This window comes from Eremothecium sinecaudum, chromosome V (genome assembly GCF_001548555.1).
Source record: "Eremothecium sinecaudum strain ATCC 58844 chromosome V, complete sequence".
NCBI lineage: Eukaryota > Fungi > Ascomycota > Saccharomycetes > Saccharomycetales > Saccharomycetaceae > Eremothecium > Eremothecium sinecaudum.
In genome coordinates, this window is record NC_030896.1 from 853,761 (window position 1) to 871,423 (window position 17,663).

The window sequence follows — 17,663 nt, forward strand, 5'->3', positions numbered from 1 at the left end:
ATTCTTGTATATACACAATCCTTCATAAAGTAAACGCATCTACAGTATTTGTTATACCTTCATTTTTTTCGAGTTATCTATATATTCATTCTCATCATCAGACCACCCATCATCAACATACTTAGGTTGTTCACTTGCCCTGGCCTGCGATAGTTCCGCATTGGCTGGAAGCGAAGATGACTGTGAAAAGCTGCGCTTCTTGTCAGTTTTCCGTTGTTCCCAATTGGATTTAATCTGAGGAGCTACCTGCTCTAACTCTTCTAATTTCACAGAATCACTAATACTTTCTAGCACCTTTTGCACAACCGATATATGGTTCCCATTCAGTTTATCATCTCTGAACCGAAGCAAAGTCCATTCCCCTGTTTCTTGGTCTTTGGCACATTCAACTATCCTTCCATTTAATGGCTGCTCTAACGCCTTTAATTGCGCCCACTTTTCGTTGCTAATATGAAGCTCAGCAAATGGTTTGTACGTCCTTTCCAATATGTCTAATTCTTTCTTGCTAAATGGCTGTTCTACATCATGCAGCCTGTTATTAATATCTGGCCCACCTTGCCAAACATAGAGATGGAACAATGGTTTCGCTTCGTAATTGTAATAAAACCGATTTTTGTCCTTCTTCTGAAAGCTTTCATCCTCCGCTAAAGGAATCTCAAGAATCATTTTAAAATCAACCGTATTCTCATCTTCTGGTTTCCACTTTAATAAATATGAATCCTTACCACCAATGCTATACGAGTGGTTAACGGGAGTAAATATAAGTCCATCTGAAACATGAGGCAAGTTGTCAAGGGACGCCGCTACCTTCTTCAAATCATAGCTAAAATTCATATGCTTCATAGAAAGCTTGAAAGGGAACGTAGAGCACTGCTCTGGATAAACAGAACGAAGATCGTAGTATGGTTTATAAAACTCTTTACCCAAGTGTGCCAATCTCGAGCTTGTAGGTGATTGTGTCAGTGAGCGTCCGTTAATAGCCAAACAATCAAACATCAGAAACCGAAGCTCCTTCATCTTAGTCATCGGATTAGACTGCACAACAAGTTCTCCATCAACTAGAGTACCATCTTGAAGGGTTTCAAGCAATTCTTTCTTATTAGATCTAGGTAATTTTGGAAATCGGAATCCATTCACCCAATAGTAATTGTTCTCTCTATCTACTAAGAAACACCCTTGTTCCTTAGTTATTGGATTAACTACAACCAGCATTAGAGCTCGTAGACCGTCTGTTTTCTCACAAACGTAGTAGTCATTTAACAGTAGCTTTTCTTCAATATCGGCATGATTGAAGGAAACCGGTTGCGATCCAGGGAATGTCTTAGCAGGTTTTGGCGAATTTAAAAGCTTGCAAAGTATCATTTTGAGGTCGTTTGAGACATTAGCTGATTGCCGAATGCCCGGCATCTCTGGAGCCTGTCTTGATTCCATGATTGAATGATAAAGAGCCTTAGTTTATACTTTTCAATGCCAATAACAAATGTTTAAGATGTTTCATTAGAGAAGCTTTATCGTGTAGAAAAATTTTGATGTAACATGGATCATAATCTCCTAAGTAAACATAATAAACACCCTTTTAAGTTGGAGTGTACTGGTCTGGGGAGTTATTATTGACCAGCAGTAGGTTTTAGAATGCCTGAGGTACCGAAGACGCCAGCCAAGAGGCGTTCTGCTGCGAAAAGAATTAATTATGATGAGAAGAGGGCTGACGCTGAACTATTACAACGGATTAAACAGCTAGAGAAGAATAAGCCTAAAAGTAGTAATAAAGCTGTAGTTAAAGCCAAAACACAGGGATTTAAATACCAAGGGTTTCTCCAAGATAAGGCTACACCTTGGAATTTTATACCGACGCTTCCACCAGCTTTTAGAAAACATAGCAGATTTTCTAATGTTATAGACATTCAAGATGCCTATGTGGATACTAGGACCCAGAGTTTGTATAATGGTAGTTCTGTGGTGCTTAAGAGGGATGATCATATATATATGATTTCAGAGCCACCTGGAGAGCCATATTATATTGGTCGTGTTGTTGAGTTTATACCGAAGACAGAGTTTTATGAAAGTATTGAATCTGCCCGGAAAATGGATATAACCCAGTCTTTCCCAGCGAAATATTTTCAGGTGAAGATGAATTGGTACTACCGTGCTCGGGATATCAGGGATAACGCATCCAATGTTAATTCGAGGCTTTTATATGCGTCGCTCCATAACGATATATGTCCAATTCAATCTTATCGGGGAAAATGCACGGTTTTACACAAGAGTGAATTGGAAGATGGTAACATTCATGAATATATCAATAAACCAGGGAACTTTTTTTTTGAGCAGGTTTTTGATCGGTATACGTTAACTTACTATGATGTATGGAGCACCAAAGAGCTGCTGAATCTAAAGATCGATTCGAAGTTTTTGATTGCTCTTTCTGAGAGATATCCATATATCTACGTTGAAGAGAAGTTTCCTGTAATTAATGTCATCAAGAGGTACATTTTAAACGACGAATCGAGTATAGATAATCAATCTGGACAATGGGATCTACAATGTGGAAGATGCGAGGAATGGTGTGAGCAAGTCAACTCAATAAAGTGCGATGCATGTAAGACACCGCTGCATTTATATTGTTTAGATCCACCGCTGGAAAGGAAGCCCGGAAAACGTATTTCATGGATATGTTTCGCCTGTATCCAATCGCAAAATGATTCATTTACCGAAATTGACCAGTCTAAAACCAACATCTTAGCTGCAACTGAAGTAGAGACAAAGTCTTTGGTTGGCAAGGGCAGAAATATAGAGAACTGGTGGTTCCAGTATTTTGGATCAAAACTTATATGTCATTTAGAGGATTGTATTACTACGGATTTGATACTCCCGTATCCTATCAAGTGTTCTAGAATAGGTGTACGCCGACAGTGGTCAGGTTGTAATGATCTTGAATGGGTACCGAAACCATACTCTGATTCAGAAGACGAAAGGGGGCTTGATTCTACATCTGCACTACTTTGGTATTTAGATAAGAAGGCCATATCTGAGCAAGAGCTGGACGAATATGTTGAGCGTTGTAGTGATAATTTCCCCAAGAACCTTGGCATTACACCACAAGCTACAAACTTTTTAGATATGATTGTAAAGATTCTGGTGGATAATGGCTTTCAGAGAGATGAGGCGTTTAAGAAGTGTGGTAAGGTAATAAGCAGGGAATCACTTAAAGAACCAACATTCTCCAAGGAAGAGGTAGAAAAATTTGAACAGGCGGTAGCAGACCATGGAAGTGAATTATATCCCGTGTGTAAATTTGTTGGAACGCAACCGATGTCTATGATTGTTAGGTTCTATTACAATTGGAAGAAAACAGAGAACGGAAGGAAGATTTGGGGTAATTTTAAAGGAAGAAGCAAGAATAAGAACAAAAATAAGATTACTGCACAAGGTTCAGCTACTGGTAAGGAATTAGAAGACTTGAGGAAAAGAAAGAGAAAGACACCTGATAAACTTGATGATTTAGAGCCTCAATGGAAACATGTTGACGATTCATCCTTTGACTCTGAGAAAATAAACAAGGTAAAAACTTGTTTCCAGTGCATGTTCTGTGAAATTGACTATTCTCCTCTGTGGTATCGAGTAACTGGTGGATCGGACGACGAAAATGTTCAATCTAGAATGAAGGTTGGAGTGAATGAAAAGACTATTGTTTCAGGCAAATCATCATCACGCTTGAGTCCTCCACAAGAACAAAAATTGAATGCATTATGCATTCGTTGTGCAAGATTATGGAGAAGGTACGCGGTCAAATGGCAGCCTCCTATTGAAGTCTTGAAAAAGCTAAAGGGTTCCAGCACAAGTAATATGCAGACAGCATTAATAGAGTTATTAGATGATCCTAACGAAAAGTTGATAAAGAGCTGTCCTTCTCAAGCTCTAACGAAAATGCTTGAATGGGAATTGGTTCAAGACGCTGAATTGATTGTAAAACAAAGATACGATATGCTTAAGAACCCTGATAGATTGAACAAAATTAAACGCAACTGCTTGAGCGCTCATGGACAACTAAATAAATTGGTTAAGAGACCAATTACTTCAATAGCAAAGGATTCAGGCGGTGCTAAGGAATTAACTGCTTACATTGACAAACATAGTGCAGGGCTCAGAAGAAAAGAACGGAAATTGAAAGAGGTAAATGGAACATCTGCATTAAAATTACCTGTTACAAAGGATAAACCTGCACCTTTAGTAGCTACCGCAAACAATCCTATTCAAGATGCTGAAGGTAGTGCTAACGTCGTTCAGGCTGAACCCATTGTTAAAAAGAGGAAATATAACTCTAGTCAGAAAAACTCATTTGGCAATGGAACAATTAAATTAGAAATACCAGGGCTATGTGATTCGAAATCAGGCAAACAGATTACCATTGAAAACCAATTTGAGTTTATTAAAATACCCGAGGAAGTACACAACAATCTATTTGGTAAGTTAATGGGCAACTCAAGCCATAATAAACATAAAGCTTCGGAAGCTACACGAAGTGCTGCAGTCGATAATAAACTCATACAACTCAACAGATCTTTATCATTTAATGACAGTGGTGTCTCTATAATTAGACAATCACAGCTTTATGATGGTATTTTGAGGGAATATAATTCAATTAACCCAGTTTATTGCAAGGAGAACAATAGAGCCGTATTGCAGGGATCCGGATCATCTAAATTCTCAGGTAGTACTAAATCATCTCTTCAGACAGCGGGAAGAAAATCTAAATCAAATTTATCTTCTCTTGTGGATCTATCCACGCAAGTTATTGGCGAACCAAGGGATTTCTGTTGTATCTGCATGGGTGACTTTAATCAACCCGAAAACTTAGAATTAACTTGCTGCAACTGTGGTCTAAATGTTCATCCTGACTGTTACGGCGTTAATAATACATCTAACATCGAGTCAGGCGAAAATTCATGGCTGTGCGACTCATGCTCCAATGATAGGAATCCATTAGTATCCACGAATTACCAATGTTCTCTTTGTAACGCAAGAGAAATTGATCATAATTCTGCTAAAAGGAAACTCAAAAAGGCAATACCTGATGCACTTAAATTTGATATGTCAGGTTCCTGGTGTCATGTTATATGCGCAATATTTAACCCAGACGTAAAGTTCGGGCTGCCCAAAACCTATCAGCCTTTGTACAATATAGGGACAGTACTGCTCAAAAATGACGGCGAGAAATGCGGCATCTGTAGTTTCCAAGGCGGAGGACTTGTCCAATGTGATAAATGCAGCAACAAATTCCATGTAACTTGTGCTCAAGATACTCCAGATTTTAGGCTTTGCTTTAAGAAGTACTCTGAACCCTCTGCATATAACACAGGTCCGAATAGCAATGAAAAGTTTAATATCAAACCGATTATTGTTTGCGCTCATCATAGTAAGCAATCAGACTCAATGAAAGATACACTACCCTTAGATTCCAGGACTTCTTCAGGCGTATCGTTGGTGCAACACTACATAAAAAACTACAAAACGCTATCCACAATCAATGGATATTCAAGTATCGGCTTAAGGATACAGGAATACGAAACATACTGTAAATTAAATGCTGAGAATGGAAACCAGGATGGTATGGTAAAGGCCGAATGTAAAGATAATGTTTGTTTGTCCTCAAACAAAAAATGCATCCATTGTGCCACAGCTGTATCAATATACTGGTACAACAACGTTTGTCATGGGTGCTACATTTCAAAAGATGACATTAATTATATTTCCAAGGAAAAAACTGATATAGTAGTGGAACATCCTGCGGTTGACTTTAATCTATCGAAACATCTCTTACAAGATATCGACTGCGACAAACTACGCATCGAGATCAACTTTCAACCAGGTACTAAACCCCGGAGAAAAGGAACGAAGAATCCGAAAAAGCCATCTCCCGCTAATGAAGACGGCTCTCCAAACGTTGTAGTGCAGGATATGGGCACCAATCTAACGCTGGTGAAGGACCAGTCATTCAGTGAAACAGAAACTGATTTTCCAAAGACCATGGATTAGTCAAAATTAGATGTAACTACATAAACTTTGTATCAAACCGGATAATTAGTTATACACCCCCAGATAGTAGCTTTTCAAGTCTTTCTATCTCATCTAGCGTCTGTGCATTCGCCAGCTGTTCCTTTATGCTTGCTATCGTTGCGTCATCCATCTTGCTAATAACATGATCCATAAGTTGAATATCTTTATCTTCAACTTTCGACGCTGACAAATTAGAAGCAGGCTTGGAGTTGCTATCAGCTAATAGTTTTGGATTGGATTTCCTTTCGACCAGTTTTACCCGTTCTCCATCTAGAACTTCTAACTGAGGACAATAAGATATTACGACTTCTCTATATCCATCGAGATGACAAACAACGTTTCCACGTAGATTGAGATTTCTCAAAGTCTTTGGAAAACTCTTTAAACCTTTTAACTGTTCAAAAGTTCCAATGTTATTCATAGCCAGCGCTATATTCACTAGACTTTTCGGTAGCCTCGATCCATCAAGCTTTCGTATTTGATTCCTCGATAGCAGTAAAGTGTGAAGACTAGTTTTATAATTCAGATTAGGAAATTCATCTAGGTTATTATTCGTAAAATCCAGTATATTTGTTAACGCTGGAAGCGTTTTCAACGTCTCTGGCATGACTTCTTTATCATTCACGAAGCCACCATCTCTTAATATGACGATCTTATCGACATCGTACTTGGTATGAAAGTGGTCCACATAGTAAACTGGGGCTTCTATAAGCTTTGCAGGCGTCAACTTCACCATTATATGCTATATTAGCCCTAGTAAAGCTGATAGTTATCGTTTTCCTTATGACCAACTTCCCGCTAAAATGTAAGGTTTTATTGAATTATTAGATAAACAGGAAACTGATATCATAAATCACCAACAACTATAAAAGGAGAAGATAAAACTTGTTAATAGTCGCTATACTATCCAGAACCTAATACTAATATCTAATTGCTAAGCTATGTTTTCAAAGGATGATGTCAATTACTCATTATACCTGGTAACGGACTCCACTATGTTACCGGAGGGAAAGACACTGGAATACCAAGTTGAGAAGGCGTTGCAAAATGGTGTTACGCTAGTGCAGTTGAGGGAGAAAGATACCGATACTAAAACTTTTTTGAAGCGTGCGCAAAATCTTAAAGATCTGTGTACTAGGTATGGTGTTCCTTTAATCATTAATGACAGGGTTGATATCGCCCTAGCTGTTGATGCCGACGGTGTTCATGTTGGTCAAGACGACATGCCAGTCCCAGTCCTCAGGCGGCTTCTTGGTCCTGACAAAATAATTGGTCTAAGTGTAGGGTACCCTGAAGAAGTGGAGGAGTTGGCCAAATGGGGAGAAGGTTTCGTAGATTACATTGGTATCGGGATGGTGTTTCCTACGTTGACCAAGAAGAATCCTAAGAAGTCTCCGATGGGAACTGTCGGTGTTTCAAGGATTTTAAGTGCGCTTGAAGACCATAAGGCTGCATATTGCAGATCTGTTGCAATCGGAGGTTTGCACCCAGATAATATTCCCCGGGTTCTAATCCAGTCGATGAGTTCCAATGGATGCAGAAGTGTTGATGGGATAGCTGTGGTTAGTGAAATAATGCAAGATCCGGATGCGGGACAAGCAACTAGACGTTTGAAAGACCTAATTAACCTGAGGCACTTCAAGTACACACCTGGAGTGTTTGCTGAGAGTACATTCAATCCTAACGATATTGATGAATATATTAAGTTTATTAGGACAGCACCTCCTTTAGTTCATCATATCACAAACGATGTGCATCAAAACTTTGGTGCAAACATTACGCTTGCGTTGGGAGCTTCACCAATAATGTCCAAAAACAAAGAAGAGTTTGAAGAGCTTGCGAAAATTAACCAGTCAGTATTGCTGTTGAACACAGGTTCATTACCAGATACTTCTATTGTTTTTGAAGCCGTTAGGGCATATAACGAGCAACAGCGGCCGATTATTTATGATCCAGTTGGATACTCGGCTACTAGTGTTAGGTTAATGTACAACCAACGAGTGCTGACTTCTGCACAGTTCACCTGCATTAAAGGTAATGCTGGTGAGATTCTATCAATGGATGAAAAGTCCAGTGGACAAATGAGGGGTGTAGACTCTACAGTTACGGAAGAAGGTAATGTTGAGACCTTAGTAGAAGCGGCAAGGAGAGTTGCTTATCGTTACCGTACGATTGTGGTTATGACTGGCGAAAATGATATTGTTATAGATGGGACTATCGGATGTACTTTTAATCTATCAACAGGAGCAGGCATCACTTCCTCATCTTTACCTGCTTATGTGGTAACGGCAGGCAATATCCCCATAATGGGATCAGTGACCACAACTGGCTGCTCTTTAGGGACTGCAATTGCTTGTTTTGTTGGCAGTTTACAAGATACGCATTCGGTATTCAGTGCTGTTTTATCTGCCGTTATCGTATATAAGGTTGCCGGCAAGGTTGCATCAGAACGCTGCAGCGGTAGCGGAAGCTTTCAAAAGGAGTTCCTAGATGCATTGTACCAGCTTGCAAGAGGCAGTGATATTCCATTACCTCTTATTTCTGTCACTCGAATGTAGCGTTAAGTACGTATTTGATTTATATGAAACCTATTTACAGAGAAATATTGCAGAATAAAAGCAGCGAGAAGAAAATAAGATATATCTTCTCTCAATTTTCATAAGAAAGCTTGGATTTTGCACTTGGTAGTGTGTTTGGATCGCTATCAATTTTGCTGTACTTCTCTATCACTCGCTCTTTCATTTCAGCTTCTTGTTCAGCGGTCAACACTTCAACAGATTCATTTGGTGGAACAAACTTGAATCCGCCCAAAGCAAACTCTCTGTCAGACATCTTACTTAAAACATAGAGTTGTGAACGCACATACTTTACCATCGCTTCTAAATGGACAAAATCGACATTCTTCCTTCCACCGAAAAGATTTCTCCATAAAGCAGCGGCTAGACAAGCGTCGTCGGTGAAAAAGCCTTCGTCATATGCAAACACTAGACCACTTAGCTGAGCGTGGAAATCCTTCAAATATTGGTCTGAGATTCTGGTAGATCTGACGTTCATTTCATCAAACAATCTGGTTTCAATGTCTGAGAAGGTTCTATCAACCAATTTTTGACGATAGTTGCTTCCATATTTAAAGGGCATTGCTCTCATACGAACAAAAAGAATCCACTCATGTAGAGCAGTAATTTGGAACCATTGTGAGAAGGTACGAGGAAGCTTCAGGTCCTCATAGAAAAACTTGGCTGTATCCGATAACGGCTCATTTTCATATTGCAGGCCTTGTTCTTTACAAAGAGCATAGTAGTACGAACCAGCAATAGGACCAGCCCTAATCCTATCCATATCAAGGCCAAAAGCGCGGATAACAATTTCACCAAGCGCTTCTTTCCACTTAGGAAGTTCATAAGTAGCAGATTCATACTTTGACGTCGATAGTAAAGGACTTTTTTTTTTAGGATTAACTGGAGCATTATTGGTAAAATCCAACGGTTTCAGCTTTAGAGTATTATTATGAACTAAAGACGCTGGAGTATCTGGTTTCTCAGATTTATTCGTGGAAGTGCTGGAATAGAGTCTTAATAGTTGGGGCCTTTGTAAAGCCTTAAAACATATGCGAGAAGCACCATAATGGCATCTGTTAGGAAGCATGTTTGTTAAAATACTCTGGTTACCGTAAGATGAACGGATAGCGAGCTTCAAGTGTGCAGATATTAGTGTTTAGTATCGATGTGATGCCATCTTTCAATCGTGTAAAGAAAATCGATGAAATTTTAGTTCATGAAAAAAGAAACGATAAGGCAACTATTGACAAAATGAATACCTCAGATATCAGTACAATTATAGTTCAGTTAAATTGATAATACAAGTTTAATATATATTTAGTGTGATCTTGTTTTTAAACCGTCAGCAGAATTTAATATCTTTAAATAATCCTAATTTTGAGCACTACTTCTATCAGTTATTTTGCCAATAACCATTAATGCTCATAAAACCTAACGAAACACGTTAGAAAAAACAGAAGAATTGTTCATGCTGCAGCCGAGTCTTGATGCTTTAGCGTATTCTTTAAAACAGAGGAGATTTTATCCTCAACTGAATGCTGCACATCGACTTTAGGCTTACCATTTGCTCCCTTCGTTAAAGAAACTTTCCAAAACTTTTTTGCTACCTCATTCTCCCATTTAATTACTTGATTTTGTGGTTCTGTGAATGGAAGGTTGATTAGCTCGGTCAATATTTCTTCCTTGAGCTTTAGTTTTTTATCACGACTTGTCCTGTAACGCCTACGTTCTGTCCGTAGTTGGACACGCGGGCTTGCTTTATTGGAAGTTTCGAGTGATCGTTTTCTGGCCAGTAAAGCATCGCGCTCACGCTCCAGTTCACGTATTCTTGTCAAGATCTTCCTGGTTTTTGAGGAATCGTCAAGTTTCATAATTTCATTTGCGATGGCCTCTAGCTGCTCGTCGTCTTTGAATTGTTCATCATTTTCGTCTTCAGTATCAGTGCTATTTATATGAAGTTCTTCATCTATAAGTTCATTTTCCTGTAATTGTTGCTTCAAATTTTGTTGCTGCATCCGAATGTTTGAGGATAGTAAGTCATGTTCAAGACTACTGCATATCTCCGCTTCAATGCTCTTGACTTGCTTAAGCAAATCATGTTCTCTTCTTCCCCAGTTATCCCACCAGTCAACCAACGTGTTATAGTCATCTATCGAATTAATGCAGTACCACTGAGAATCAGTTAACAGTAATGCTTCTGGTGTTTCGTCGATGATTTTCTTTTGCAAAGCAGTTAGCTTTTCGGTAGTGGTAACGATACCCTTTGCGTTGACCAATTCCACATCTTCTTGGTCTGAGTTAGTGCCACAGGCTCTATAACTTCCATCGTCCGCACGATATACTTTGAAAACCGTCTTTGTTGCTTCAGCTGCACCTAATGAATAGCGTAAATGGTTCCAAGAATCAACCTGCTCTTGAGAAACTCCCAAAATAAATGAAGCGTTCCAGCTGTTAGGACCTTGAATCCAGATCCGCCCACTTTTCAACGAGACCTTAGTTTCTTTATCTTGTGGCAATGATCTAGGCACGCCACAAAACTCTAACCAGTAATATTTATTCCCATATCTGTCTACACCCAATGGTCTTAGGCGCTGAAAATCGTTCTCATATAACACTCGGTCTAGATAAACTTTGTCATCCTGTAGATGGGAAACTGCCTCCTCCTGACTCTTAATTTTGTTTGCTAATTCAACAGCTTCAGTACTTTCTGCTGCTTCAATTGGCAACTTCTTCAATGATTCTTGCAATTCTGACAGTTTTTGAGATTCTGATTTTAAATCTCTCCCAACCTTATAACGCTCGCTACGAATCTTTCCGCACAATTCCATAGATGTTTCGACAGCATCTTTAATATCTTGCGAAAAGTTCGAACACAAATCAACTAGAATCCATATCGCTGTCACTTTCTGCTCACTGGTTAAGTTCTTACAAAAGTTTCTCCAAAGAATTTTGTTTAATTGGGAAGTAGATTCCTTAGGGATGACGGCCTCGATAAAATGGTGAATGAATTCTGTATACATTGGTAAATGCATACAATCTTGGTATATTCCCAATAGAGTTATAATCCAAAACCCATTTTGGAACTGCCTTTTAGTTAACCTTTCAGACCAAGTTATTTTTCTAAAATTGAGGCATTTCTCCAGCAAGCTATCGATTTTTGGATTAGAAATGTTATGGGAATCTTCACTGTTTTCTTGCTCAGAATGACTATCTTCTTCTTCATTTATATTGCCATTAGTCTTTTCTGCCTTGCTTTCATTCCCATTCTGATTGGGACTTCCTGTTGAACTTTTCGAATGTAAGGTGCCACCTTCTGTAGTGGTTGTAGGATTGTTATTTTCTTTATTGCCATCTAAATGTTCAACTCTATCAAATTCTTCGTACTTATCCTGGTTCGCATCATCATCGTCGTACCAGTTCTCCATAACCACCGTTTTCCAGGTACTATCTTCATCCAAAAATAACCTAAGAAGGGCTACAAAGCACTCCACAAGTAATGCACTACCATTTTCGTTGATCGCATCCAGATACGTATCATCAACTGTATCGGCTTCTTGTATTACATAGGAAATATAACCGTTATTCTTTGAATTGATATATTCGTAAACATCCTTGGGTACCGATGGATGTTTTAACGTTTGGCATCCCTCTAATATTAGTGAGTCATCTTCAGATATCTCTCCATTATTATCCCTCCTATCGCCTTTTGTGAGCCGCACTTCAACGTATTTCCCAGATAAACATTTAACGTCAGTACATTTTATTGAAGTAATAAAATCATCCCATGTAAAGTATGATAAAAATAATTTCTCACTGAACGTATTCAAGAAAGTATAGCATTGAATTAGTTTCTGGAATTCATTGAACTGTTCAGCACCAGAATTAACTGGTATGTATTCCAACTCGTTGTTTAACATAGACAAACTGGATAAAGGCCGATGGGGACCTACATATGGTAATATCATATCCTCCATAATAGAAGTTACTGGAACAGTATCTGCCTGTATAGAAAATTCTGATCCCACCTGGTCCGCTTGCTCCTGTGTTCTCCTTTTCGTGTCCTCATCTGCTAAACCAGTTCCATTACTTGTTGGGTTTGAATTATAAGCATCTTCTTTCTTTACTCTTTTCTTAATTTCACCTGTGTTACCTACTGTGGAGTATTCTGCTGTCTTATTTTCTTCAATCATGTAGGGCAACTCTTCAGCACCGAATTCTTCATAGGACCGCTTAGCTGTCGAAGGAGCCACTCGTGTTTCCACAGGATCATCTTTATATTTCGACATCTCTGGAGGCCATTCCATCGTTATACCATATATAGGTAAGTATTCTTCCTTAACACACCAAGGTGCCCCAATCTTCGAAGAAGCGCGTCGTAAAGTAATCTTACAAAAGCACTTTATCAAGTGCTTCGTGAAGGTAGACCTATCACGATATATCTGTGATTGATCAAAAATAACGTAGTTAGAATTTGCGGCCGCATTTTCTTCGGTCAACATATACTTGGAATACGCTGGAGATAATTGTTTCCTTGTTACTGGATCAATGAGTGCGTTGAAGTGCGCCTTTTCTTTTATAACATAGGGCTTCTGATAATGCAGCTGTTGTGCATTATTATTAGAAGCAACAGCATTCTGAGTTACCTGAGGCATCTGTCTCTCACCATCTCCTTGCGAATCATCAGGATTAGGTGTCATTTCTTGACGATTTTTCCTCAAATATACAATCTCTCCAGGAAAGAAATCAGACTTGAATTTCGCATAGACCTGCTCAACCAATAAGTCCAATCTTCGAACTTCGTTAAAATGCAAAAACCTCGCAACTGGCTCTCGCAGCTTCAATGGAAATTTCTCTTCGACATTTTTAAATTGATATTCTTCACTATTCAATGCATCGAAAAACGTCAAGCACGAAGTCCCGGTTATCTCACAGGTAAAAAAATGCTTCATATAAAAATCCATCCTATCCAAATACTCCTGGTAAGTCACAAACCATTCCCCAGTCTCCTTGATATGCCATACTCGACAACTTAACTTACTAGGCAATGCCTTCGGGGTTGGCAATACAATAGGTTTTCTCTTGTATAATACCATTTAAATTATAGCCAGAACCTAATCCCTTTAAATAGGAATTATTGTAATTACAACGCTAGCAAAAGTCCGAAACAGTTTGCACTTCTTAGTAGAAAACCTTCAGGTCCTAGTCCACTATCTTTATAGGCATTATGGTAAATAAAGTATCCCCCAATCTTACGAACATATTTAGACTGCCGCTGAGCAAAACTTGCTGATTCGCAACCACACGTGACTAGCACGTGATAAATGGATTTCTTTTTTTGGTGAAAAATCTGTTATACAGCTAGCTCATCTCATCGAACCCTCCAATAAAGAAGCAGAACAGTAACTATAAACCAAGGAAGCCTTTATGGAGCAATCTAATAAGGAGCATAGGAAGAAGAAGGCTGTGACGAAACGTCATGTGCAAGGTCACAATCCAAAGGCCTTCGCTGTTTCTGCACCAGGGAAGATGGCGAAGGCCATGCAGCGTACTAGTGATAAAAATGAAAAAAAGCTGCATGTGCCCATGGTAGATCGTACTCCAGATGATGATCCTCCTCCAGTTATTGTTGCTGTGGTGGGTCCTCCGGGTACTGGAAAGACGACACTAATCAGATCTCTAGTTCGTAGATTAACGAAAAGCACGCTGAATGAGATTAATGGGCCTGTCACCGTGGTTTCAGGAAAAAGACGGAGACTAACGTTCTTGGAGTGTCCAGCGGATGATTTGAATTCAATGATTGATATTTCTAAGATTGCTGATCTTGTGTTGCTGATGATTGATGGAAATTTTGGGTTTGAAATGGAGACTATGGAGTTTTTGAATTTGGCACAGCACCATGGTATGCCTCGTGTATTGGGAGTTGCAACCCATTTAGATTTGTTTAAGTCCCAGTCCACTCTCCGTGCATCCAAGAAGAGATTAAAGCATAGGTTTTGGACCGAAGTTTACCAGGGTGCGAAATTGTTCTACCTATCCGGTGTCATTAATGGACGTTATCCTGATCGTGAAATCCTCAACCTTTCCCGTTTCATAAGTGTCATGAAGTTTAGACCTTTGAAGTGGAGAAACGAGCATCCATACCTGTTGGCTGACCGTATAACTGACCTTACCCACCCAGAGTTGATAGAGACCGAGGGATCTCATATTGATAGGAAGGTTGCAATCTACGGTTACTTGCACGGTACAGCACTACCTAGTTCTCCAGGCTTTAGAGTGCATATTGCTGGTGTTGGTGATTACAGCATCGGCAGTGTGGAAAAGTTGCCTGATCCATGTCCAACTCCACACTTCCAACAAAAGCTTGAAGAATATGAACGTGAAAGAGCGAAGGAGGAGGGAACTACATCTACTGCAACCGGAGGCCGTAGACGTAAGAGACTTGATGATAATCAAAAGCTTATATATGCTCCTATGTCCGATGTTGGTGGCGTGCTAATTGACAAGGATGCAGTATATGTGGATATAGGTGGAAATAAATCTTCAGTCCCCGATGAAGAGAAGGGGGAAAGGGAAAAGCTACTCAGCGGTTTACAGCATGTTGAAAAGAGCGTTAGCGAGAGGTATGATGGAGTTGGTTTTCAACTATTCAGCAACGGTACAGAAATACACGCGAAGGCTGATGAAAGTGATGAAGACGACGAGGAAGATGAAGAGAACGAATTATCTCCTGAAAATGGCAACAAGGGACGTACATCTCTTAGAAAACCTAAGATTTATGGCAAGTCAATTCAAGAAGATGATGATGCCATTGATGGTTTAGAATCTGATGACGACGAAAACGCTAAATTAGAAGACGATGGGTCCGAATACGTTTCTAAAAAGGTCGAAATTGACTTTGGTGAGGGAAATGACTCCGACTTCGAGTATGCATCCACTGATGATGAAATGACTTGGGAGCAATCAACAGCCTCCAAGCTGAATACTCAGATACAAAGGAAGCGCAAGTGGGATATTGGTAAGCTTATCTATATGGATAACATTGAACCTTCTGACGCAATTAGAAGATGGAGAGGTGAGTTATCTAATACTGAAATCGAGGAAGCCATAGAAGAAGATCCCGAAGAGGAGTTTTTCACCAAGAAAGGTTCCTTTAAGAAGGATTCTTCAAAAGCCTTTAATCCATTCGATCTTGAAGTTTTCGCTCAACGTTTTGATAGCATCGAAGAATTAGAAATGAAGTGGCAAACCATTGATGCTATCAAGAATAGATTTATTGGGGCACCAAATATGGAGACGGCCTCTTCGGATCAAAAAGAAGATGGTGACGAAAAGGAAGAGTTATACGGTGATTTTGAAGATTTGGAAGCAAATGAGGAAGCACAAACTGCTGATAAAGAAGAAGAACAGAGTGATAATGAATCTGACGATTCCTTTGCAGATTTCGAGATTGAAGAGAAGAAGGATCTCACCCAGGATGAGGAGCGTAGCTTGAATGCAGCCAAAAAAGAGAAGCTGAGACTACAGTTTGAAATGGAAGAGGGCGATAACTTTAAAGAAGATGATCCTGATAACGAGTATGACACATGGTATGAGCTTCAAAAAGCTAAGATAGCCAAGCAATTAGAAATCAACAATGCCGAACTATCTTCTATGACCCCAGAGGAACGTCAACGTATCGAAGGTTTTAAAGCAGGCAGCTACGTGCGTATTGTATTTGATAAACTTCCAATGGAATTTGTTGAGAATCTAGATCCTAAATTCCCAATAGTGCTAGGTGGTTTGCTAGCCACTGAATTAAAATTCGGAATCATAAATGCAAGAATAAGAAGACATCGTTGGCACAAGAAGATTTTAAAGACAAATGACCCACTGGTTGTATCTTTAGGTTGGAGGAGATTCCAAACTATGCCAATTTATACTACATCTGACTCACGTACCAGGACAAGAATGTTGAAATATACACCTGAGCACGCTTACTGTACTGCGAGCTTCTACGGACCATTATGTTCCCCAAATACCACTTTCTGTGGTGTTCAAATCGTCGCCAATAGTCAAACCACAGGTAGTTTCAGAATCGCCTCCACCGGTATTGTTGAAGAGATCGACAGTAGTGTGGAAATTGTGAAGAAGCTGAAGTTGGTTGGATACCCTTACAAAATTTTTAGAAACACTGCATTTATTAAGGATATGTTCTCAAGCGCTATGGAGGTCGCTAGGTTCGAAGGTGCCCAGATAAAAACTGTCTCTGGGATTCGTGGTGAAATTAAAAGGGCATTATCTAAACCAGAAGGCCACTTTAGAGCAACATTCGAAGACAAGATCTTGATGAGTGACATTATCATTTTACGAACTTGGTACCCTGTTGAAGTCAAGAGGTTCTACAACCCTGTTACATCGTTATTGATGAAGGAAAAAAAAGAGTGGAAAGGTTTAAGACTGGTCGGCCAAATTAGAGCTGAACAGGGCCTTGCAGCTCCATCAAATCCGGATAGCGCCTACAAGAAGGTTGAAAGGGCTGAAAGGCATTTCAACGGTCTAAAGGTTCCTAGGTCAATTCAGAAAGACTTGCCTTTCAAATCTCAGATACACCAAATGAAGCCACAGAAGAAGAAGACATATCTAGCAAAGAGAGCTGTCGTACTGGGTGGTAATGAGAAGAAATCGCGGTCCTTCATGCAGAAGGTCTTCACTCTAGCCAATGCTAAAGAAGAAAAGCGTAAAGCTAAGAAGGCAGAAGACGGAAAGAAGAGGCTGAAGCGACTAGCTAAGGCCGAAGAAGCCAAGGCCGAGAAGGAAAAGCAGAAGCGGAAAGACTACTTCTCCGCAACAGGCAAAAAGAGGCAGCACACTAACGATGATGACCACTCTGGATCGGCAAGGAAAAAGAGGTGAGCTTCTTATACAAATATATTTATAGATTGCAGCTACTTATCGCCCGCCTAAAGCAGGTCTGCAGCTTATTAAACATTCAATAGATCATCGTTTATATGTATAGCATAATGTACTATAAATCGGATGAGATATCGATATCTATATCATCTTTCTGTT

At 39.5% G+C, this 17,663-nt stretch overlaps 7 protein-coding genes across 7 annotated transcripts; 3 read left to right on the forward strand and 4 right to left on the reverse strand.

Annotated features, from left to right (window-relative positions):
• Nucleotides 1-51: 51 nt before the first annotated feature.
• CEG1 (mRNA guanylyltransferase) lies at nt 52-1,431 on the reverse strand (the record flags this gene model as incomplete). The annotated part of the gene is made up of 1 exon (XM_018132885.1): nt 52-1,431. The coding sequence occupies one exon, from the start codon at nt 1,429-1,431 to the stop codon at nt 52-54; it is 1,380 nt and encodes a 459-aa protein (XP_017988374.1).
• A 201-nt stretch (nt 1,432-1,632) lies between these two features.
• On the forward strand, nt 1,633-6,036 carry SNT2 (DNA-binding E3 ubiquitin-protein ligase SNT2; the record flags this gene model as incomplete). The annotated part of the gene is made up of 1 exon (XM_018132886.1): nt 1,633-6,036. One exon carries the CDS (start codon nt 1,633-1,635, stop codon nt 6,034-6,036), a length of 4,404 nt encoding a protein of 1,467 aa, XP_017988375.1.
• Nucleotides 6,037-6,085: 49 nt separating this feature from the next.
• On the reverse strand, nt 6,086-6,793 carry LEA1 (U2 snRNP complex subunit LEA1; the record flags this gene model as incomplete). The annotated part of the gene is made up of 1 exon (XM_018132887.1): nt 6,086-6,793. The coding sequence occupies one exon, from the start codon at nt 6,791-6,793 to the stop codon at nt 6,086-6,088; it is 708 nt and encodes a 235-aa protein (XP_017988376.1).
• Nucleotides 6,794-6,998: 205 nt separating this feature from the next.
• THI6 (bifunctional hydroxyethylthiazole kinase/thiamine-phosphate diphosphorylase) lies at nt 6,999-8,615 on the forward strand (the record flags this gene model as incomplete). Its single annotated transcript, XM_018132888.1, has 1 exon — nt 6,999-8,615. The coding sequence occupies one exon, from the start codon at nt 6,999-7,001 to the stop codon at nt 8,613-8,615; it is 1,617 nt and encodes a 538-aa protein (XP_017988377.1).
• A 91-nt stretch (nt 8,616-8,706) lies between these two features.
• CBP3 (Cbp3p) lies at nt 8,707-9,702 on the reverse strand (the record flags this gene model as incomplete). The annotated part of the gene is made up of 1 exon (XM_018132889.1): nt 8,707-9,702. One exon carries the CDS (start codon nt 9,700-9,702, stop codon nt 8,707-8,709), a length of 996 nt encoding a protein of 331 aa, XP_017988378.1.
• A 379-nt stretch (nt 9,703-10,081) lies between these two features.
• AW171_hschr53333 (HER104Cp) lies at nt 10,082-13,708 on the reverse strand (the record flags this gene model as incomplete). The annotated part of the gene is made up of 1 exon (XM_018132890.1): nt 10,082-13,708. The coding sequence occupies one exon, from the start codon at nt 13,706-13,708 to the stop codon at nt 10,082-10,084; it is 3,627 nt and encodes a 1,208-aa protein (XP_017988379.1).
• A 331-nt stretch (nt 13,709-14,039) lies between these two features.
• Nucleotides 14,040-17,507, forward strand: BMS1 (GTPase BMS1; the record flags this gene model as incomplete). The annotated part of the gene is made up of 1 exon (XM_018132891.1): nt 14,040-17,507. The coding sequence occupies one exon, from the start codon at nt 14,040-14,042 to the stop codon at nt 17,505-17,507; it is 3,468 nt and encodes a 1,155-aa protein (XP_017988380.1).
• Nucleotides 17,508-17,663: the final 156 nt, after the last annotated feature.